Source organism: Solanum verrucosum, unplaced genomic scaffold (assembly GCF_900185275.1).
Source record: "Solanum verrucosum unplaced genomic scaffold, falcon-dt-bn FXZP01000261.1, whole genome shotgun sequence".
In the NCBI taxonomy this organism is placed as follows: Eukaryota; Viridiplantae; Streptophyta; class Magnoliopsida; order Solanales; family Solanaceae; genus Solanum; species Solanum verrucosum.
Genome location: NW_026019969.1, coordinates 1,700,180 through 1,724,317, shown reverse-complemented (window position 1 = coordinate 1,724,317; position 24,138 = coordinate 1,700,180). Strand labels below are relative to the sequence as shown.

Below are 24,138 nucleotides of genomic sequence, written 5' to 3'. Positions count from 1 at the left end.
AATAGTAGTTCTCCAAATTTGAAGAATTACTATACTCTCTATTTCACTTTTCAATATTTTATTATTTCCATTACTTTCTAATTAACATATTATTTTACATATAATTTCATTAATTAAATATCTACTATTCATAAAAAAAAATTAAATATAATCTAATATTTTAAGAAAAATATTATTTAATATATACTACTTTTATTTCAAATTAATAGTATTTTTTTAAAAAAAATTATTAATTTTCATTATAAAAAATACACAAAATTAAAATGGTAAGATGAAAATTTTAATTTAAATACAAGATAACAATACAATACATAACATAATAATTTAAATACAAGATAAAATACAATACATAACATAATAATTAATACGCGATGAAACAATAATCATATCGAAAAGATGTTGAACGTGCATTCGGAGTTTTGCAATTATTGCAGGACTGTCACGTTTTTTTGAGAAAGGAAGTGCTACATGATATAATGACTACATGTATTATACTGCACAACGTGATAATTGAGGATGAACGTGATCTTAATGCACCAATTCAAGGTGTCGTAGAGGTTCCAACTCCCACGACAGAAATGGTGGTAGATGAAACCTCCGGTTTGAACAATTTTTAGCTAGACATAAAAAAATCAAGGACAAAAATGCTCATTCTGAACTCCGTAATGCATTAATAGAGCATTTATGGGAGCAACGTAATAATTTCAAAAATTGAGTGTTTATGTAATTGTATTTCACTTTTATTTGAATTTGTCCATTAATTTATATATAATATAATATTTTCTTGCAATTTATGGTATTTAAAAATTTAGAATAAAATATAATTTTATATTAAATAAAAAAATTGAAAAATAAAATTTTGTATCACATGAGAATTATATAAAGTAATTATTGGGAAAAAGAAACAAATAATTTATATTATGAAATAAGAAAATAAGAATGAAATAGAAATAATATTATAATATTGAGGAGAGAGAAAAATATTCTTTTTTAGAGAGTAACATAGAGAATTGGGTTGGAGTTGATTGTCTGAAAAAATAGAGAACTTTATATTTAGAGAGTAAAATAGAGTGTAGGATTAGAGATGCCCGGATAAAAATAAGTTATGGATCCAAAATAATAATAACACGTAAAGATTATGAGTTCAATAAGAGTACATGTGTTAATATTATGTGTAAAAATAACGTCCATAGGTCTCTTCCTCTCTGTGGACTGCTAAAGTCAACATAGACAGGGCATTTAAGATAAGAAAGACAAAGTGTTTGCAATTAATTAGTGTTGAAGACTTGAAAACTGAATGTGTTAATTGATCATAAACTCACAAAAAAATTGGCTACTAGAGAATAGAGTAAAGGATTAAAATTGTCCTTTTGTGTTTGAATTAAGAATCAAAGAATTCTTGTGTTTTGTTACGGAGCACTAAAAGTCCTTCATGTTTCAATAATTAGTACATTTTTGATACTCTTGCAAACAGACTTCAATTCATAAAATATAAAGTCTCTTGTATTTACCAACACCAAGAGAATCAAAACTACATAGAAAAACACTAAAATTTTAGCAAATCTTTACCGAAACTGCAGCAGAGCACCAACAATGCATCAAAATAGCACCAAAAATTCATCAAAATAACATTAGAATTGCACCTAAACAGTAATGACAATGAACCATATTAGCTGGACTAAATTCACACTAATACAACACTATGGTTGCCCCAACTTAGCAGCATAAAAGATCCAAAATTACACCAGAAAAGTATCAAAACAACATTTGAATTACACCAAAACAGCAGCATCAAAATAGCCTTTAAATCAGCATTAAACTTGCATCAACACCACCACCAGAAAGCACTAGAACTGCACCAGAAACAGCACTAGAAAATCACTGTAACGGCTCCAAAACTGCACGAGAAAAGCTCCAAAAACAGACTCCAAATTTGCACCAAAACAGCAGCACCATATTCGCACTAAAACAACGCAAAAATTGCACCAATACTGCACCAGATTCTCACAGAAACTACACCAAAAAAGAAAAGAAACTGAAAAACAATAGCAAAATATAGTTTAAACTTGAAAAACACACAATGATCCATTCTTTACCCAAAAAAGGTGTAATTTTTATATAATGTAACTCCACTTTGTTGGGTTTGTGTGAATTTTCCCAAGAAGAATTCATTTCTTCTCCTTGTCCTACTTCTCCATGTTTCATATTTTCTTGTTGAACTTCAGAACATCTTAGTCTAACCTGAAAACACAATATATATAAATATTTATATATACTTTATATTAGCTAAAGATAATTAAATGATGAAATAATTCAAAAATGATGTTAAAAGATAATACATGTAATTTATCACAAACAGAAGAGCAGTTGTTAGAGTTTGTGTTAGAGTTGATCTCTATGTATTGTAGTTGTAATAGGATTGCAATTGTGATTATTCTATATTATAAATATAAGTCATGCGAGTGAGTAAACACACGCTTTTACATATCAATTTTTGTCTTTCATCTGCAGCTTCAGGTTGCACATCTTTAGTTTTGCTAGTCCTTTTGTTGTGACCAGACTTGTGGCAAATACTACAATCTAGAGATTTTTGTTTACTTTTCATCGTTGTTCGACTTGCTCCCACTTCATCAGCTTCTTTTCTTCTAGGAATCATGGACATTATCAAGAGTGTCTTCTCGATTAGCCCAAATAGTTGCAGTTGCGTGCTTGCAAGAGACTCTATTTTCTACAAGTACAGGTTCTCTTCTTCAAGTCCACTGCCCAATTATCCATGATACTAGCTCCTATAATTTCATAGTTCCATTGATTTGACTTTCTAGGAATATATTCTCCGACTGCCTTCTGATTTTTAAGCAATATTTCTTTAATCTTGGGACAAACATCGCCTAGATTTCATTGTTCTGCTTTCTCCCTGTTAGCTAGCATTCTAGCCATGAGTAGATATCTCAATTTCTCCAAAAGTATCAAAATTGGCTTGTCTCTAGCATCATATTGAACAGATGCATATCCACAAATCTCCGCCATCATTTTAAACTCCTGAAGATTCAAGGTGTTCACATTAATGTAATCAATATAGTCTATGCCGCCATTTATGTATTGTTTGTCTGGAATACGTCTCATGACACCCTCATGATATATTTTTATACTAACAAATGAATCTTCAAGTACTGGATCTGAAATTAAAAAAAACAAGCATATATTACATAAGGTGTTGTAGTTTACAAAAGTATAAAACAAACTAACGAATGGAAAATGCTTCAACTTAATAATCAAATACAATATTGTTGCATTCAAAATAAAGAAATTCAATGCTCGTAATTATATAAACAGAAAATAGTACATCAAATCAGAGATCTTGGGAATTCGATTCTTACTTTTAAAAAAATTATAATCGATAAATTTGTTTTAAGTAAAGTCATTCTCTTAAACTTGAAGGTTCTCCAATAGATATATAATGATGATTTTTGGGGTCGCCTTAATAATTCACGAAGTTGGAGCTGATGAAGAATGTATCACAGTGATATCGGTGTGCGCTAGCTTTGTGAACTATGACACACCAGATTCCATTCCAGGTGCATCATCTTGTGTTGCTATAACGACCCTACATAGCTAGCTCCATGCCTCCACTGACATTGAGATTCGACAGTTCGTTTGCGGATGCAGGAGGATCTTATTACTTCTTACAACCCAAATGCTATTGCCATTGCCACTTTGGCTGATTTCTGTAGTGTTTTTTTTTTTTTTGGTTTCACCATTGATCCTAATATTGTTTGTGAATAGTAAGACTATCATGAGTTTCTTACCACTTAATACTTTGTAGTTTCTTTTTTGAATCTAACCATTCAATATCCTAATCTCTAGATTCAGGATCAATAAGAGGGTAAAAATGTATTCTACAAAAAAACTTTTTATCGAGACATCTAGTTAAAGATCGAAAGAATTTAATCATTCACCACAGCTTTTAATGGTATATAGTGTCAGTTGAATGCCTAATCAAGCCTTTTCTTTTATTTTTACAACATCTCATGAAAAATTTGTGACTAGAAAGTGATGCAAAAGAAAAAACACTTACTTTAACTCCAATCATGAAGAGCAGCCTTACTAGAGCAGTAATATAATAATCTTCCTACCACGTTTTTGTTTCAACTGTAGAATACATATTTCTCAAAAGCAATAACAATGATCTAGAGATGAAAAAAATTCTCACCATAAGTAGGAGTTGATTTTCTGCCATTGTTATGCCTTAAACAACATAGTTGCTTCAAAAAATGGATCAAGCTTTTAATGAATTTCAGAACAAAATTAAGATTATAGTGTTCCATGATAAAAACACAAGACAATTTTGATCCTTTACTCCTAGAGAATACTTTGTTCATATGTTAATGGTTGCTTTGAGATTTTTTCTTCACGAGGTTGATATGCAAATATCCAGTGATATATGCAACAAAATACTTCCCATTTACATCATTAATGGGTACAGACAAGATCACATCTAAGAGTCGGAGTCAAACCAACCTTCCTTCTTATCTCAGGGTGATGCAAGGAATTGTTTCAAATGTTCCTGTGATGAATAAAAAATCTTAATATTGAATGATCACTCCGCAAAGAATAAGTCATCCACTTACACAAGTCAATTATTATGTGACCTACCATAATCTACAAGGTAAGAAATGAAGAATAGTCTAGAAGTAGAATAGTCTAAAAGTACTGTACTAAATTCAAGTAGAGATCAATGGATTTCGCTGCCAAAAAAAGAAAGTTCCAACTCATTGAAGATGATCAGATTTGGGTTCTCCAGCACCAGGTGGGGGATAGTTGGCTGGTGGGTAACCCTGAGGCGGCTGCTGTAGTGGTGGGTAACCCTGAGGCGGCTGCTGTGGTGGTGGATAACCTTGAGGCTGCTGTTGTGGTGGATGACCCTGAGGCTGCTGCTGAGGTGGTGGGTAATCCTGAGGTTGTTGCTGAGGTGGTGGGTACTCCTGAGGCTGTTGTTGAGATGGTGGGTAACCCTGAGGCTGTTGTTGTGGTGGTGGATAACCATGGGGTTGAGGGGGGTATCCGTGAGGTTGCTGGATTGGTGGATATCCAACTGCAGGGGGAACGGGCTGATCTAACCGAGACATTTGTTGCACAGGTGGCACTGACATTGGGCGTGGTCCAAATTTCCCATCTCTTTTATCCATTTCAACCTTGTGCTGTGTCTGAATAGAATTATGATGATCAAGACTGGAGTGAGTGACAACTAATAATGGACATTGGACAATGCAATCTGAAGGTATCATTTCAATTTAGAGTACTTCACAAGACACCAGTAACTGAAGTTATGCAAGCATAATTTGTTCCTTCACTAGCCATGATCAAACTTCTTTCTGAAAAACGATTTTGATAAGTAGTAACATACACTCAACTTGCATGAGTTTTGCAAAGTATAGCTGGTCCTAAGTTTGATGGAGATGAAAGTTGCAGTATAATTACGATGAGTCCATTTTAATAGGGTCTAAATGAGCTGAAGGGATATAGATTAATTCTGAATCGCTTGAGTGGAGTCTAAAGATAGGTTGCTCACAATAATTTGCAGCTCCTATGTTTACTTGCAAAACACAGGAACTTTCATTGTTTAACGAACAAAAAAGTTGCAATTGTATGAAATAAGGCATCTGGTGTTGCATTATCAAAAACTTTTTTTTGGCTTGGATGCTGATTCACTGTTTCAATTGAACTTTTATTTTGAAAAGGTAAGATAATTTGACTATTTCAGTGGAAATATGTTCATGCTAAAGGATTTCCTAGATGAAGAATGTGTTCACATACCTGCATACAGCTACAAACCCTGCCAATAGAAGAGAAAAGGTAAATGAAGATGAAAATACAGCCGGACATGAAAGGTTTTTTGATACTTAAAACCCAGTGTCTTACGTGCAGTAAACAACATCCGACAAACAGTTCAGAAGCTGAGAAGCATCTTGAATTTCTTCACTTCCAGTAAGACAAGCAATAATGCTGCATATGCATGCTAACTGCTGTAGGCAAAACATGAATCCCTACAACCCGATAAGTAGTATTAGTTGGTAGCCCGATAAAAAAGATAACTAACAGGCTATAAAAGTGCAACAACACTAGTATATCATGTAAAAAATTCTTTGCACTACTAGATTAAAAGATGAGCATGTTACAAGCAAGGAGAAGTGAGAGGAGATAAAGAAGAGTTGAAATTACTATTATGCAATTATCGCATTTTGTTGTCTGCAGATTGAACTCATCTTGCAACATAAAGCGTGTTGAAGCAACAGAATTTCCAAAGCAAAGAAAAACCTACAAGAAAAAAGCATGTTTGAGAAACAAATTAGGAAAAATAAAGATACAGATTCAGAGATTTTCAGAAAAAATATGTAGATATATGTCTGACAATGAAGAGTTATATCATATAAGAATGTAGGATCGACAGAAAGAAACCAGACCTCCGTGCAAAGACAAAATTCAGGGCAACGGCTTTCTCCACATCTGCCGCTACAAGGCATGTAGCCTCCACAACATGTATATCTATAAAAGGAAGTCTTTAAATAATAGATATTTCAAGATGCAGCAATTCGTATACACAAATATAAAAACGGAACAATTACCTAGACATATCATTGTACAGAGCTCGTTTGCGGAGAAGATATGATGCACATGGAGCGCTTTAACATTCAAAGGCAAAGAAATAATCAATTTTGAATAGTATCACAATCAATAAGACGAACATTCATAGTACCACTTTGTGGGGGAAATATGTTGAAAAGTGAAGTACATGAATTGCCTTAGTACAATACATGTATTATTATTTTTATTCATGAACTAGGAAAGATGAAAAGAATTTGAATGATTGAAAGTGTTCTCCTCCTCATATTTCCAACAAAACAGACAAGAAGATAGGAAAATTTTGTGGACAGTCCAAGTTTCTGAGCAGTATATCTCCCTGTGATTAGTGATAACAGGGGATATGGAAGAGTAATTTCACCAGATCTGCTGCTAAGAATGAACTGAATCATTGAACAATAAGCAGCTTATAATTTTGCAGGAAGGTGTTAAGTAATTTGAAAAGGATGCAGGATGCTCGGACCTAAGTGACCCTTCCTGTTTTATTGACACATTTTTATCCACTTTCAAGCTGACAATAGGCATTTCCATAAGAGTTAAGACTACCAGAAGAGGGGATTACTTCCAAATGATTCACCAACCAGTACTAGGAATAGGAATAGCTTGCAGTTGCAGCTTAAATCCGCAAAAGCACTGGACTTATATACTGATCGAAGACACCTTTTGCTTGAGATATAGAGATGCTCGAGATTTCTAACGACAATCTCTTTATATTAGGTCCAGCCATTGCTAGTAGGACGTAGACGTCCAACATTGAGTCAAAAATTTTGATCGGCCTCTAAGCAAAAGTGACCTTAAAATCCACAGCAAATTAGGATACTGAACTTGCTTCTTTCTTAAAACAAAAGGCTTCAATTTTCAAATTCCATTACCACATTCGCTCAGAAAACCCTAATTTGATGGCATTTTTCTAATTTACCTAACAACAAATAAATTACTTATTCAGCAAATAAATTCAAAGATCATCAATCATAATCATAGTACATAATAGAAGCACTCACCACCAAAGCGAGAAGCAACAAACTGCAAAAAAAACCACAGATCACTCTATAAGTCAAAATCAAACGCTACACTACAAAGAAAAAACTAGAATAAAAAAAATCGAGAGTTTACAAAGAGGATCAGTCTCAGTGGCTCTGATAAGATCAGTGTGCCAGTGATTCCGATAATTCTGACGTAACTTCATCTTCTCCATCTGATCTGCAGATGCCATTTTTGTTCCGTACACCAAAAACACGCACCAACTATGAGAGATGTTCTCAAGTATTCACGTTTTTTGTATGACAAAATTGGAAAGGAAAAGTTAAGAGGAATATTCAGATTTTCAGTATGTATTCAGAAGAGAAGAGAGAATTACTGTATAATGTAGATGGCGTTACACCAGATATTCTCGTTCTCATTTCTAACGTGGCGAATTATGATTGGTTGATATTACCGCGGCTTTTTCTGCTGTACGATATCTGTGCCTAACTACTTTCCGCAGACTGCACCATATTAGTTTTACTATTCTTCTACTACTATGATTTTTTTATTATTTCATGTTCGATAATATCTAAAACTAGTATTTTTTTTATATAACAATTTAATTTCAAATTTTCATCTGATATATTTAAGATCACAAAATTTTTTTAAAAAAACTATACATTTAATATAGAATCACAAGATTTTAAAAATCTTTTTTTGTCTTCTTAAATTCATATTAAATTAAACTAGGTCCTTTAAAAAAAAAATAACGGAAGTATTAATTAATTAAAATAGAAACTAGAAAGCTCATTGTAGTGTACTCACTTATTTGAACGATCACAAGCCAAAAGAAGGTTGGTTTTTGAAATATTTTATTGATAATAATCATATTTTAATTTATATGATATATTTTTTTCTTCTTGTTTGTAACAAATGACCTTTTTTATATTCAGTAACAATATAACTTCAAAAATAATTTTTTATAACATATTTTATACTATAAATTCATAAACCGAAACGAAGAAAGTTAATAACTTTGGTCCCTTAATTATTGGAACCTAAAGCGACGACTCCAATTGTTGTCTTTTTAATTTGTTACTAACAAAAACAAGAAAAATGTTGGTAAAATTTTATGTCATGCTCTTTCTTAATATCTTATATTATTGTTTGCACTAAATTTTCGTAGCATTGATAATTAACTGCAGTCAAAGCAAATAAAAGAAAATTGTTATTTTTATTAATGAATCTTGTGCGTACAGTTTCATTGTTATCTTGATTCTTCTTTCCTAAACTTCTTTGTGATTTAAGGGTCTTCAATAGCGTATTTCTTTAATATAGGATGATATAAACCTCCTTGAGATGTATTTGATCTCTGAAAACGTCGGAAAACACTTTGTCGTTTCAAATCCATCTCCGGGAAGAACTCCATTGATCATTCCTTTGAAGAACTATGTAGTTTATGTTGCAACTTTCTTCAATTCTTGCAGAATACTTGTTGAAGAGTTTTCTTATAATTCCTTAGAATGTCATGTTCATCCCATCTTTATAATAGTAGGGGGGTGGACAGGGCTGCTTACAGTTGGCCAAAGAATGTCATTTTGATATTTGACAGATTGTGATTGGTTCTTAAATTTGGTTGGGACTTCCACTTCATTTGTACACATGACATCACCTGATTGGTCTTGGATGCCTAGTCATTGTGACACGTGGCATGGGTTTGGGCTTCAAGGTGAAATGGACCTTAGACTTGAATTTAATAAAATGAAGAGAAAATTTTCGCAAATAACCACTATAATAAACTTCATTAGGCTCAATAACTATAGTTTGTATATTTACGGGTTGTAGCTACAGTTTAAGTTGTCTCATTTGTATAATTTGCAGGTACATTTGTATAATTGAACTATTTTTGTATAAACTCAAAATAATAAATTTATCAAACACAAACATCTGAAAATTAAACAATATACAAATTATATTATACAAAATTACATTATACAAAAGTTATACAAATTATATTTTACAAATTCCGAATTATACAAACTCGAAACCCCTGCCCACGTAATTATCACCGAATGTTGGTTGCTAGTGGTAATTAACTAAAACTATAGCTATGATAACCAATTAACTAGTATATATTTGTTTAACCATATAATTTCTCCTAAAATAAGCTTCTTTATTTGTAAAGACCAAATTAATCATTTAATCTAAATGAACATGAATTATATTCATATTTCGTATAAATTTAATCCAGTAAAGTTTATATGTCTACGATTATTAATAAACAATATTAAATTAATTTGTCATATTGTCCACCTCAACATAATTATGATACATTTAGCAATTGTAAGCACACTACATATCACAATACTATAGTCTATAGTAATCACCTTGGAGCATTGGAAAGATGCGTCTCGAACCAGCCAAGATATAAATTCCAATTCTACTTCCAAAAATATTACTAGTGTCTTAATTTATATAATTTCGTTTACTTACAATTGCCAAATTGTGATCATTTTGATGAAGTTTAAAAGCTTTTATATAAAATATAATTTGTTTAATTTAAATTTATGTAATTCTCTCGAGTTCTTCTAACTCTCAACACTCTCTCTATATATATATAAATACTCTCTCTCTCTCTCAATATATATATATATATATATATATATATATATATATAAATTTAAATATAATTTGGGAATCAATAATGTCTCTTTAGTAATAGTGTTAAATCACTATAATTCAGAAATATAGAATAAATTAAAAATTGTTATAATAATTTAATTTCGCGCTTAATTGAAAATTGTATTGTTTTTCTTAAGAAATTATTTTTTTCTTAAAATTACCTAATTAAAATATGGTTTAATTCATTCTAGGATAGAACATAACTCAAGTTTACAATATTAGTCATAAAATTTATAAAATTTCAACGAACTCAACAAACTAACTGAGCACATGACATTTGCTTTTTTCGTAGATGTCTAAAATAAGGTGAATCATGTGAATATTTATAGCTAGCCATTAGAGAATGAACATGTGCATGTTTGTGAGAAATGTGTATTTTCTTTTGCTCACGAATCATAAATAAAATATAAATGAGTAGAGTAGAAAAATTATCACTATTAATAATCAAAACTCTAACATCTATTTATACCTGAATATAAGTAATATAAAAATAATTACTATTCCATAAAGATGGAGGTATATTTAATAGTACTATATACCAAACAAAAAAAATCACCTATCAATATTGCGACTATATAATAATTTTTTAAAAATAATTCATTATTGATAACAAAAAATTGTTTATCTACATAGATAATAGAGAATTAGAGAAAAGATAAAATTTAAAATACACACATGCATAAATTGAACATACATATATATAATTAATGCATATGATATATTGATATTAAAGTCAATAATACATTTGATGGAAAAGTTCTTTTTTTCTTTTGGTTAGTTGAGTCAAATGAGAAAAGGATAAGAGTCATGTTCCAAGTCTACAAGTTTCTTATTTAGAGCTTGAAATTTGTTTTCCTAAATAATATACAATTTCATTATTTTGATATCTTAAAAAATAAAATATATGTAGTTTATAAAAAGAAAAACTTTTAAAGTATTACGAAAATCAACATATCTATAAAATATCAAAATTAATGATACAATTAACTCCATCTTGATTATAAACACAAATTGATGTTATTACCTATAATTGGAGAATCAAATTGTTAGGCAAACTAAATTTACGATACAAACAAAAGAAATTAATAAAACTATTAATTATACGTCATTTTCATTCTTAATTGAGATTACTTTTCTTCTTCAAATTTGTCACATCACCTATATGGACCTTTCTTAATCGAAGTTTTTTAAAAAAATTAGAATATTTTTTTTAATCCATATTGTTGCCCTCAAAAATGAACTTTGCCGTGCATACATACAAACTTAGCTAAATTTTTATATAATTATCAAATACTGAATGAAAAAAAAAAAAAAAAAACCTTTGAATGTGTTTAATATGGAGAAAAATTATTTTGATTTTCCAATATTTGTTTGACCAAAATATAGGCTTAATTTGTTTTTTTCTAAAAGTGAGAAATAACTTCCTTAATTGTGTACTATTTCCACATCGTCCAACATACTTTACCTTTACTCCAACCCACCTCCCATATTATTCGTTAAATATATACAAATATGTTTACTTACGTATTGAACATAAAAAAAAGTAAAATCCACCTATTTTCTCAATTTCTTTTAAGAAAAATATTTTTCCCGGTAGAAATTTGTGTTTATTAAAAAACATTTTTCCTCACATATGATATACTTTGTGTGAATTCAAATTTAATCAGAGTCTCAATATAAGTATCGAGGTCGAGTGACAAATAATAATCACACGAGCCGCGTTATAATATTACTCTTATTTTCTTAGTCCAATTTCAAGAAACACAAGTTAACCCAGAAACCCAAGAAAATACGCAAAACATTCACCTAATTTAATATTTTTTGTACAATATATTATATTACCCAAAAATCTAATGGACTGAATTCCAATTTGGAATGTTTTTTTTTCTTTCTAATGTATATTTATAGGCACAGAGAGAAGAAGCGAATGATTCAGTAAACATCCTCATTCTGTACTAAAGAATCATCTTTGAAAAGGGGGGAAAACATGTTTTTGATTCTGGGTCATTCTTGTTCGAATTTTTTTCTTGTATTTCTAGTGTTTACAGTTACTTGTTTTAATTCTTGTTGGGTTTTGTATGGAGAACAAGTCCAAGGTGGGGATGGCCCGCATAAGAGTGCTACTCTTTCTAGCTTCATATATGCAACTACTGTGCTCAAACCTTATGAATGGAGATACATTAGTGGTAATTTTTTTTGTATTAGTTGATTAAAGTTTGTATTTTTACCCTTTTTCTCAAAGGGGTTTTGATTATTTTTTGTTCTGTTTTTGGGAGGGTTGTTGTGGTATGTGAATTTTAAGTTTCATTCTGGGACCTCGACGAAATTTGGGATGATGGGTTTTAATTCTTGTAGAGTTCTTGATATCTTGTTTTATTTGGATGATTTTTTCTGTACTTGTTGCTATTTCTTGTATTCATCAATGCAAGAATAGATGAATGTAGCGAGAGATGTATGAGAGCGATAGTTCAAGTTGCTTGTTTCGTTTTTGAGTTGTTTTCACTTTTGATGGTTTATGGATCACTTGTTCACTGATGTATCAGGTGCACTGGGAGGGGGGTGGGGTGGGGTGGGGGAGGGATTCTGGGACCTCGATGAAATTTGGGAGACTGAGGGTTGATTCTTTTAGAATTATTGATATCTATTTCCTGTATTCATCAATGCAAGAATAGATGAGTGCAGCTAGAGATGTATGAGAGCAATAATTCGAGTTGCTTGTTTCATTTTCGAGTTGTTTTAACTGATTGATGGTCTATGGAGTACTCGTTTCACTTAATTATCAGTTGCACTGGGAGGGAGGTGGGGTGGGGGAGAGTTTGATGGAGCAGGGGAAGGATTCTGGGATCTTGGCGAAATTTGGGATACCGGGGTTTGATTCTCTTAGAATTCTTGATATCTATTTCTTGCATTCATCAATGCAAGAATAGATGAATGCAGTGAGAGATGTATGAGGGCAATATTCCGAGTTGCTTGTTTCATTTTTGAGTTGTTTTAACTGATTGATGGTCTATGGATCACTTGTATCACTAATGTATCAGTTGCACTGGGAGGGGATGGATGAAGTTAGGGGTACTGGGTTTTGATTCTTTTAGAATTTTTGTTATCTGTTTCTCTGTATTCATCAATGCATGAATAGATGAATGCAGTTAGAGATGTATGAGAGCAATATTTCGAGTTGCTTGTTTCGTTTGAGTTGTTTTAACTGATTGATAGTCTATGGATCACTCATTTCACTGATGTATCAGTTGCTTTGATGTAAATATGTAATCGCTTGTTCTGATTCAACCAACTGGTTTTGCTTATTTATTCTTGTTAGTATTTCCATAGTTCCAAGACAGAAAAAATCCTTAGTCATGAGCTGCTCGCTCTGTTATTCAGCAGTTGTGGATTTAGCTTGTTCTCTGCCTTCAGTGTTTGTAATGTTCAATTATTAATTACTCCATTCTAGCTATCTTGGTTTTGTTTGTGAAGTATCAGTATTTACATCTATCTATGTAAATTTTTGAAAACTGGTTTTTTACCGGCAGATTAGTGCTATCTTATTTTTTAGTCTCTCTTGTTTTTCAAATGTACCCTATCTGGATTTCCTTATTCGATGGCTATCTTTAGAGATGTTTCTGCGTTGGTTGTGTCACGGATAATTGTGTGACAAAGTGTTAAATGGAGAATATACTGTGTTGTGACTTCAAACAGTTTAAGGTTTCTTTCCTTTTTAATTAATGGCTTACTGGTTTTGGTTTCCATGCCTTTCTGCAGTGGACTTACCACCATGGTTCTCTTCGGTGACTATTGCTTTGGAATCCAGTATTGGTGTTGTAAGTGCATGACCGAAACTTTCATCATTGAAATGTTCTGCTTATAACTTTGGAATCTCTTTTTGGTTGTCTTTAATATGATTATGCAATTTGCTCCTTTTGCCCACTACAATTTCTCTGTTTACTTTCTTGATATTGGTGCTAAAGAACTTTTTCCGCTGACCATACCGTGCTTTTAATCCCGATAATTATCCTTTTACAATCTTTAATTCCTGAATTTAACTGTATGCAGGACCTGAAAAGAATAGGAAAAGTAAGTACTTTGCCGATGATCTGCTTCCGAGAAGGAAGTCCGCCCCTTCCAGATGTTTATAACACTTCTCTTACAGGTCTAGGTACAAAAATCATTCTCTGAACTGACTGAGCATGCCAAATCATGTGGCCTGAAGTAACTAATAATATTAGTTTTTTCTCTGTAGTGATAGACCGTATTTCCAATAGTTCCTTTGGAGGATCACAAGATCTTCAAATGGTTGAGAAGTGTTATCCTATGCAGAAAAGTGTATCCTTGATGTTGACAAATGAGCAGGTTTATTCTTAACTTTGTAATATATGTGGGTTAGTTTCTTCTTTGTTGTATACTAGCTTCTCCATTTGAGAGATAAATTTCTTTTCAGTGGTGGTCTTATGCATGTTAACTTGGGTTTGAAATATGTTTTTTCACAGATTCGTCCAGGAATATGGTATTTTGGGTTATTTAATGGCATCGGACCTTTAAGGACACAATCAAAAATGGTACTTGCTCTAGCTTATTTATATTCCGCATCTTGGCCATTATCTTTTGCGCTTCTTTCTTATGGGCATTTCTATTTGAGTTTTCAACATATGATCAGATAGACATTATTTATTTGTTTAAATGATCTTCTGATGTATCTGAAATTTCTCTCTGAACATCTCTATGTGATCAATTAATACCCTGTGTTTTTTTAGTTTTAGTAAAAGAATTGAACTCGATTTTCTCTCCTATTTACTACAGAGATAATAATCAAATTATCACAACATTTATCTCTTTTTCTACCTAAGCAGAGGAAGTAAAAGAGGAAAGGCCTGCTCCTCTTCTTTGGCTTGAACCTAAAGGGATAGTGCAAAATGAAAGAGGAGAGCTAACATGATTGATCTTGTTTGGGGTTAATCATTCACATGAGCCCTTCCAATAGTTCAAAAATAATGACTTTGACTTCCACCAGCTCTGTTGCTACTGAACCTTAGAGAAATGTGGGGAAATGGCATGCACCTGCTCTTTTGTGGTTGGCATGCATTTTATGAAACTAATGAAAAGGATTTCTAAGTGGAAAGAAATTAGGAAGTGGTAGATTTGTGAGAGCGTTGTAGAGTTGTAGTTTATGTTGCTAATAAAGGAACAACACCGCTAGGTTAAGAATGGGCATAGCAATCTGACAAAGCTCTAAGATACGAGTACACATTAGTGAGGAAGTGTTCCGCCTGAGAGAGAAGCCTGCTCTCTTCCTTGTGGGGCAGTTGTTAGTGAGGAGGAATACATACTGAAAATTGTTTCCTCCAAACTTGTAACGAAACTTTCCTCTGTAAATACTTGCCAGCAGTTTTGCTACTTTTTAATACAATACCTATACCAATCAAAAAAACATAATTTGTTTCCTCCAAAAGGTAGCAGGTGTGTCTTAAGTTCCACTGGATTGTTTACTTGTATGATGAAGATTTGTGTTCCTTTGTCATAACAATGAAAGAAATACTACTCTATCAATTAACCTGGAGATTCTAAGAATCTAATCTCACTCCCCCAACCCTTGGAGTGAAGCTTACCATTGTGAAACAAATATCATTCTTTTAAAGTCGTAATACCATCATTTCAACGGCTTAATATCTTAGCTAGCTAATTTCTATTGACTGATTTTTCTTTGCAGATTAATCGAGGACATTCGTACTCATTCAGTGGTAATATAACTGTGGAAGGCTGTACAAATTCAGCTATGCTGGGCAAATTCTGCAACCAAACAATCAGTTTACTCTCATGTTCGGATACCTATATATCTCCTGAAAGTGGAATAGGTATTCAAACTTGTTGAAGTGTGTGACCATCTCATCTAACAGATCTGTTAGAGAGAGTACCCTTTTATTTACTTAATTATATTCAGGGTCCTGTTTCTTTTTTCATGGGCTAAAGCACGTGAAAATTCTTTTTGATAATGGGTGGTGGTGACATTCGATATCAGGACCTCTGTTTGCTCTTATACCATCTCATCTAAAGGCTTAAGCTGGTAGAGAGAGCATACTTTTATTTACTTAATTATATCCTTAAATCTTATAAAACTGCAGCCAATATGACTCCCTGTGGAGGTACCGAGGAGAGCTGTCTTGACGTAGCTGGGTCAAAAGTCTACTCATTGGATGTAGTGAGTATTGCCGAGAAGATAATAATCACAGCATTAAATATCACGTTTACTCAATCACAGCGTTCTAATGGGGCCATCAATAGCAGCGGACATTCCCTGATGTGTTATGTTCGGCATGGAACTTTACCGCAGCCACAACTGTATGATTATTCTGCTGATATAAACAGATCCCCATTGGTCATACCTTTACCTAGACTTGGTCGTTGGTATATTAAAATACTGCCAGCAAACCTGTCAGAAAGCACGTCGGCAATCCAAGAAATGAACACTACAATATGCTATTCATTGGAATGGCAAGTACTTCGGTGTCCTGCAGATAAGGCTGGATTGAACTGTACAACAGCAAAATACACACTTCAGGTGGACTTTTAAGGAGTTTGTCTGCTTCAATCTTTCTCAAAACTTCTCATTAATTTTGTATACTTGTTTACTTGCACATTAATATTGAATTATGTATGGTCATTGTGGATTTGGATAACTCAATTTCCTGCTTAATAAAAGAAAATGATACACTAGATGTATAGATACACATTTTCTCTTCCAGTGCAAATAGCTCGTATCAAAGCTGACCTGATTAGTTTGTCAATCATTTCATGTCTTTTTTTTGGGGGGGTGGGTCTTGGACTAGTAGGACTTTCCATTAACAACCTTGTACCTCATAATTGTTCTGTGCAGACGTTTCTGAAAAGAACTCCATATGTCGCTTTTGAATCCTATTATCTACCTATCAGTGGAGAAGTTTCCTCAGGCTCTGCTAGTTTTCCTTTGGGACCTCTTTTGAGTAATTCCTCTGATGGGGATTACACTTGGACCTTTTTCCTTCTGGACATTCCTGATGGTGCTGCTGGCGGAAATATTCATGTCCGCGTTATATCAGAAGCAAAGATAAGTGGGGAAATATATGCCAGATATGGTGGATTTCCCTCTCTTAGTAATTGGGATTACTTCTATTCAAACAGCACAAGCAACAGCAATGGTTCCATGTTTTTTAAGTTATATGATGCAAGTGATAAATCCGTTAGCTTTTATATCATATATGCTAGAGGAGGAACATGGGGTTTTGGGTTAAGGCACCCAACTTCAAACAGGCATAGTTCGACAGTTGAAACTACCATGTCTATCTCACTAGAGAGATGCCCAGAGAAATGCTCTTCGCATGGGGCATGCAAGTCTGTGTTGGATTCAAGTGGTCTCACATTCTACAGGTTCATATATGACGATTTCTGAAGATGGAGTTATTGGGTTCGATTCATGTTCTCATGCAATAAATCTGTCTTTTTCAGTTTCTGTGATTGTGATCGACGCAATGGAGGCTTTGATTGCAGTGTTGAACTGGTTTCTTCTTCAGGTAAAGCATTGTATTTTTGTGACATTCGGACTTATGTCAGTGTCTTAGCCATTTTAAGAGAACTGTTGCTACATCCTCTGTTGTTTCTTTGTTTGTTTGTATTTTTGAAAGTCTTCACTTAGCACTTAAAATTGAATCTGGAATTAGACGTTGCAGATTAGAGTAACCAGTTACTGTTTGCACAATCAGTACTATCTCGAGTAAACCTGTCAATCTATTCAATGTAGGATAATATGAGGAGCAACATTTGTGTGTTCTGCATGCTGATAGCTTGCTCTGATCATGATTCAGTTTAAACCATTTCAATTGCTTCATGTGTTTCACCAAAAAAAATAAAAAATAAAAAATTGTAACATTATGTTGCCAACATATCTTTCAACATGCTCTCTGCTATTGCTAGTACACTCTTCATTACTATTTGTTTGCTTATGTTTTGCTATAATGTTAACTCATTAAGTTCCCATTAGTAGCCAATTAATTATGCAATGGATCTTTTAAAGGACAAGTGCTGAAAACTCATGTAGGGCAAATGTGGCAATCGATTTCCCTTATTGGATCCAATGCTGCAGCTTTGCTCCCTGCTTACTGGGCCCTCCGTCATAAGGTGATATTAGCTAATCCCGTAACATCCTAAGGCAATTGATTTCTTCTGATTGATATTCAAGTGAAGAGGCTGTTAAAATCAGATATCTAGGGTTATATTTCAGCAGACAAACTTTATCAGAGTGTGGGTATAATAAAAAAAAATTCAGTGGACAAGCGGATGAACTTGAGGTAGAGCTATACCTTGGATTCTTCATTTTTCTATGGTTAAAAGGTTCTCCTTTCTTCTGCAGGCATTTGCTGAATGGGTTCTTTACACATCAAGTGGTATCTCAAGTGGCCTGTATCATGCATGTGATCTTGGCACTTGGTGTCCATTGTCCTATCATGTCTTACAGGTATCACTCCTATGGATTGTGCTATATTGCATTTTTGCATCGTGGCTAAGTAATTTTATGGCTTCCTTTTTGTCGATCGGCCCCAGTTCATGGATTTCTGGCTCTCTTTCATGGCTGTTGTTAGTACTTTTGTGTACTTGTCTACTATTGACGAAGTTACAAAGAGGGCGATTCACACTGTTGTTGCAATCCTGACAGCCCTCATGGCTGAAAGTGGACCAACCAAGTAAAATTCCTCTTTTTTCAGTAGAAGTTTGGATTTGGTTTTCTTGCCATTGAACTGTTTGAATCAGCTTTAACTTGGTCAACATTTACAGGTCCTCAAACATTATTCTTGTCGTTGCTATTGGTACTTTGGCTCTGTTCATTGGGTTCCTCGTTGAATTCTTTACTCATCATAGATGGATTTCCTTTTCAACAGAAATTTGTTTGAACATGCTCAACAGGTATGTGGATTTTTTGTTCTAAAAATTTAGACATGTAAATTTTTAGAACAAAAATATAAATTTATTACTTGTTTTAATATCTAATAAGATTTGATGTACTTGAGCTGAGGGTCTCCCGGAAACAGCCTCTCTACCTCCACGAGGTAGTGGTAAGGTCTGCGTACACTCTACCCTCCCCAGACCCCACCTAGTGGGATTTCACTGGGTATGTTGTTGTTGTTGTTGTTTAATATCTAATAAGTCAGCTAAGTATGATTTTGAATGCAGATGGGAAACTGTAAAAGCATGGATTCATAATTTCATTCGGTCACTTCTGAAGCGCTTTCGGTGGGGCTTTCTACTTGCGGGATTCACTGCATTAGCAATGGCTGCTATTAGCTGGAAACTTGAAACAAGTCAAAATTACTGGATATGGCACAGGTCTGAAGAGCTATCAAGCATTTCTCCTATGTCTTTTTGACTCTCTCTCTCTCTCCTCTTCTTTCTCTGACATCTTTCATATCTCATTTCTGCAGTGCATGGCATGTTTCGATATATACTTCTTCATTTCTTTTTCTATGTTCAAAAGCAACAGCAGTAAACTGTGAGAACGAACAACCTCGATCAGAGAACTATGAATTGGCTCGGCAAAATTCTTTCAGTGGTAGTAACGAAAGAAGTGGTAGATAGTTCATACTAGAATCGACTTTAGCCCAAGCACATAACATATAGAGGCTAGAGCTACTTGATGCTGAGAACGTATGATGAACTGCACCAAGAAGTCACTTCTCTACATTGGGCAAGTGATTAGTGGATATGGAGAAGCAAATGTTTGTCAGTCGTTTTTAACAATCAAAAAAAAAAAATGTTTGTTAGTCATTCTCAAATAGTTTTTCTTTTTCTTCTTTAAAGTTTTACTTGGCTAAGGGATACACCACTGGTGTCCTGTTTATAGGAACCAAAAGCAGAAAAGGTCCATTTTGTGTAGTCAGGAAAGTTATAGCTTACAATAGGGAAGATGAAAAGGGAAAGAAGATTGGTGCTAGGTATAGTAACTTTGTTTTAATTCTTTCTCCGTTGAGTCAATACTGGTAGCGGAGATGCGAGGCAAACCACACAAGTTCATATATTGGTGAAGTCTGTAATGAAACTGTTCCAATGATGAGTCCTATTTATAAAGTCCCATATATACTGTTGCATAGCCCACTGTTCAATTGTTTGTACGTATTACACTTGTAGCAGATGTTATGTGAAATGGGTAAACCATGAAAGTTTAGTATCAAAAGGAAGAGAGAGGAATGTACATTCTCTGAATGGAAGTTTGAATCTTCTCATTATACAGATCCTTGTGAAGCTACAGGCAAAATCTGTGTTTCTTTCAGAAATAAATCTCTACGGACAAGAAGCCAACAGTATAGAAAATCTCCCTTCACAGTCTTGCAAAAAAAAAAAAATGTTTACTGTAGATACCATGTACTTGTGTTTCCCTGAAAAGAATGTCGCGGAGCTTCCATCCATCAAAAGGTTCTTTTGTCTTCCTGAAGCTTACTTGAGATCATACTAGTGCATAACAATTAGATGACAAAATCTTCTTGTGTTTTAGGAGCCTTTAATATAATTTACACAACTGTTGTGCAGAGGTTAACCTTTCATCAATCAGTCTGGCAACCCTTACCTTGCTCTTGCTACATATTCAATCTCATTCTGTTTCCTAACTACATCCATTCCCTGTTCTCCTCCATTTTCATGCTCAAAGCAGCCCAAGTGTTTGCAACTGCAGCGAAGTTTTAGTAGCTTCATGCTAATGTGTTGATTCCACGAGTAATAATTTCCATGCTACAGCCTGGCGACTTGTTATGTAACCGCTCTCTAGCCATTTCCCAGATCAAGGCTGCATCAGGCCAATTACTATCAGAGGCGCACAAGTTTGACATCAGGACGTAAGTAGCAGTATCATTTGGATCTGTCATGAAAAGCTTTTCTGCAGCCCATTTTGCCAATTTCATATCTCCATGGATTCTACAAGCGCCAACGAAAGCCTTCAGGGCATCTGGTTGGGATTCAACTGGCATTGAGTTTAGAACTTCATAAGCCTCATTTAGAAGGCCTAATCGTCCAAAAAGATCTATGAGACAGGCAAAGTGTTCTGAGCTTGGCACAATTTGGTAGTAATTAGTCATCAAACTGAAGTACTGCAGCCCTTTACTAAAGAGACCACCATGGCTACAGGCAGAGAGAACCTCTAGAAATACAATACTATCTGGCTTCACACCATTTTCCAACATTTCCTCAAAAAGTTGAATAGCTTCCTTTGAAAAGCCATGGGATGCATAAGCTCCAATCATTGAGGTCCATGAAAAAAGATCTGGTGTTTTTATTGAGCTGAAGGACTGGTAAGCATGAGCTATACTACCACACTTTGAGTATGCATTTATCAATGCATTTCCAATTGATATAGAATTTGAGAATACATATTTAACTGCATAAGCATGAACTTGTACAGTTTCAGTGGCCATTGATAAGTTGCTACATGAACTAAGAACACTAGCCAAAGTGAGCTCATCAGGAACAAAGTCCTCTCTTACCATCCTTTTTAGAAGTTCCATAGCTTGCTTCCCATCTCCATGGCGTCCATAACCTACAATAATAGTGGTCCAAGAGACTACATTTCTGAAGGCCATTGCATCAAAAGCCTTGCGAGCATCGGTTATATGTTCATTCTTTGCATACATATCAACAAGTGCACTTTCAACCACCACATCTTTGTTAAGGCAAACTTTAATAACAAGTCCTTGGATCTGCCTACCTGTCTCATAAATCCCCAAACTAGCACAGGAATTAAGTAGACTAGCAAATGTAAACTCATCCCCCTCAAACCCCTCCAATCTCATCAAACTGAATAACCAAAAAGCCTCTTCACCCAAACCATTCAGTACATAGCAAGAAATCATAACATTCCATAACACCAAATCACGCGCCAAAACCCCATCAAGAACACACCTAGCCTCTCCAATCAACCCAAACTTCCCATACAAATCAACAAGAGTGGCACCAAGAAAACAACTTTGATCATATCCCAACTTCACGATAGCACTATGCAACTCCTTGGCCAACCAAACACCACCCTTTAACAACACACAAATTCGGAGCAACCCACAGAAAGTAATGCAATCAGGAGACACCGATTCCATCAACATTTGCTTGAAATAACAAAACCCCAGATAACCATTTGTCTTGAAACGCTCAACAGAATACCTTAAACCACATATCAACGTATTCCAAGTAACAATATTTCTAACACACATTTCATCGAACACCTTGCACGCATCAACAAACTCCTTACATTTTACATAAACTTGCAAGAGCTGATTTCCCAGGGAAAGAACATTAGTCATACCCAACTTAATAATATTTCCATGTATATATTTCCCTTCATCAAGATTGCCCATTTTCGCTGAAATTTTAAGGGCATTGGAAATACAAGCGTGGAATTTACCTGAATCATTCTTAACTGAAACTTCATCTCTAGCTAAAAGTGAATTACTGGTGGCAACAATGGTGGATAGAAATAGTAACTGCTGATTGAAGTAAATCATCGGAATTGGAATAATTCGGTATTTGATAATCATGGATCAAGATTGAGCAATCCTTTTGTACTATTCAATGATTTCGAGTTAATTGCTCAGATGATCGTTTAATATTGTACAATTATTCATTATTAGATTGAACCATTACTAAAAAAATTACTTATACTTTAAACAAGTTTAAAGAGTAATTTAATGTATTTTTCTCTTAGGTTCGTTTCGTTCAAAGAAAAATTATCGTGAATGCTTTGAGATTGTAACCAAGAAGAATGTGAGGTTACATTTCAAATATGATGATTTTAGAATAAGTTTTATCTTGAATTTAATTATATTTAATGTGAAGTGATTGACTAATCAAATTCCGAGAAAATATTTGCCATATTATTTATGAATTATCTATCTTATGATATGGAGTATTTTAAGATATATAAATAAATGGACGGCAGCTGCCAGGAGGAATGTGACTTTGTCTAAAGGTAATGAAGAAAGAAGAATTGTCTGTTTCACTCAATTATTATTAGCCATAGATTGTTTTGATTATTGTTATTATTATTATTATTATTATTATTATTATTATGGTTATAATAAAGAATTGTCAGCCGCAATGCTGATCAGTGATCACCATTAATTTAAAGTGGTTATCTTTTTAAGCAACTTGTACAATGTTGACAAGAAAGTCATCACTTGTTGTCACCACTTCAACCATTAATTCATATATATTGATGGATTCAACTTTAAATAGTTTCACCTAACAAAATTTTCACTTTTGGCGCAATTTTATATCATCTCTTGCGTTGTGACTAGGGGTGTGTACAAGTTAAACCGAATCGACGAATTAAATCAAATCGAATAAATAAATAAATTGTGGTTTGGTTTGGTTGGTTTGGCGGTTGAAAAAAAAAACGACCACTCTTGATTTGGTTTGGCATTAAAAGAAAAAAAATCAAACCGAACCCAAACCAAATCGACATAATATATATATATAATTTTATTTTATTTATAATCTACTTTGTTAATATATTTTTAGTTAGTTTATAGTTTTCAATGTTTATGTATTTTATTTCAAATTTGGGCTTGTAAAATTTGTAAATATTTTATTCTGTATAAAGATCCGAAGTTACAATTATATTGTTATAGTTTTTCAAATTCGAAGTTACCAATTTACTTTGTAAATATTTTGTTTTGTATTCAGTTTAACTGTATCCTTTGATCTTATTAATTTAACATAATGAACGTTGATATTTCAAAAAATAAATAAATTGTACTCATGTGAATTTTACCGTCTTTACAAAATTTTTCTATCCATTTAACATTTCTTAAACGAAATTTTTTATTCATTTAACATTTCTTAAGTTTAGCTTATCACACA

At 33.4% G+C, this 24,138-nt stretch overlaps 3 protein-coding genes across 6 annotated transcripts; 1 reads left to right on the top strand and 2 right to left on the bottom strand.

The window, feature by feature from the left end:
* Nucleotides 1-4,567: 4,567 nt before the first annotated feature.
* On the bottom strand, nucleotides 4,568-7,981 carry LOC125815683 (pollen-specific leucine-rich repeat extensin-like protein 3). Of its 3 annotated transcripts, none has more exons than XM_049495214.1 (8): nucleotides 7,753-7,981; nucleotides 7,641-7,662; nucleotides 6,624-6,680; nucleotides 6,462-6,543; nucleotides 6,220-6,315; nucleotides 5,920-6,044; nucleotides 5,815-5,833; nucleotides 4,568-5,204 (listed from the first exon to the last, which is right to left on the bottom strand). In XM_049495214.1, exons 1-8 carry the CDS (start codon nucleotides 7,850-7,852, stop codon nucleotides 4,770-4,772), a joined length of 936 nt encoding a protein of 311 aa, XP_049351171.1. In that variant the 5' UTR covers nucleotides 7,853-7,981; the 3' UTR covers nucleotides 4,568-4,769. The 3 variants fall into 3 exon arrangements, with proteins under 3 accessions (XP_049351171.1, XP_049351172.1, XP_049351173.1); XM_049495215.1 differs by having other exon boundaries at nucleotides 4,991-5,272; nucleotides 7,753-7,959; XM_049495216.1 differs by lacking the exon at nucleotides 4,568-5,204 and adding an exon at nucleotides 5,318-5,372 and having other exon boundaries at nucleotides 7,753-7,959.
* Nucleotides 7,982-12,168: 4,187 nt separating this feature from the next.
* LOC125815723 (uncharacterized) lies at nucleotides 12,169-20,466 on the top strand. 2 transcript variants are annotated; one of them, XM_049495269.1, is made up of 15 exons: nucleotides 12,169-12,470; nucleotides 14,041-14,099; nucleotides 14,332-14,434; nucleotides 14,519-14,628; nucleotides 14,766-14,834; nucleotides 15,983-16,127; nucleotides 16,395-16,831; nucleotides 17,147-17,676; nucleotides 17,755-17,819; nucleotides 18,344-18,423; nucleotides 18,656-18,760; nucleotides 18,847-18,986; nucleotides 19,078-19,206; nucleotides 19,474-19,626; nucleotides 19,722-20,466. In XM_049495269.1, exons 1-15 carry the CDS (start codon nucleotides 12,272-12,274, stop codon nucleotides 19,873-19,875), a joined length of 2,478 nt encoding a protein of 825 aa, XP_049351226.1. In that variant the 5' UTR covers nucleotides 12,169-12,271; the 3' UTR covers nucleotides 19,876-20,466. The 2 variants fall into 2 exon arrangements, with proteins under 2 accessions (XP_049351226.1, XP_049351225.1); XM_049495268.1 differs by having other exon boundaries at nucleotides 18,320-18,423.
* Nucleotides 20,467-20,951: 485 nt separating this feature from the next.
* On the bottom strand, nucleotides 20,952-22,781 carry LOC125816433 (pentatricopeptide repeat-containing protein At2g46050, mitochondrial). The gene has a single exon (XM_049496037.1). It carries the CDS (start codon nucleotides 22,779-22,781, stop codon nucleotides 20,982-20,984), a length of 1,800 nt encoding a protein of 599 aa, XP_049351994.1. The 3' UTR covers nucleotides 20,952-20,981.
* Nucleotides 22,782-24,138: the final 1,357 nt, after the last annotated feature.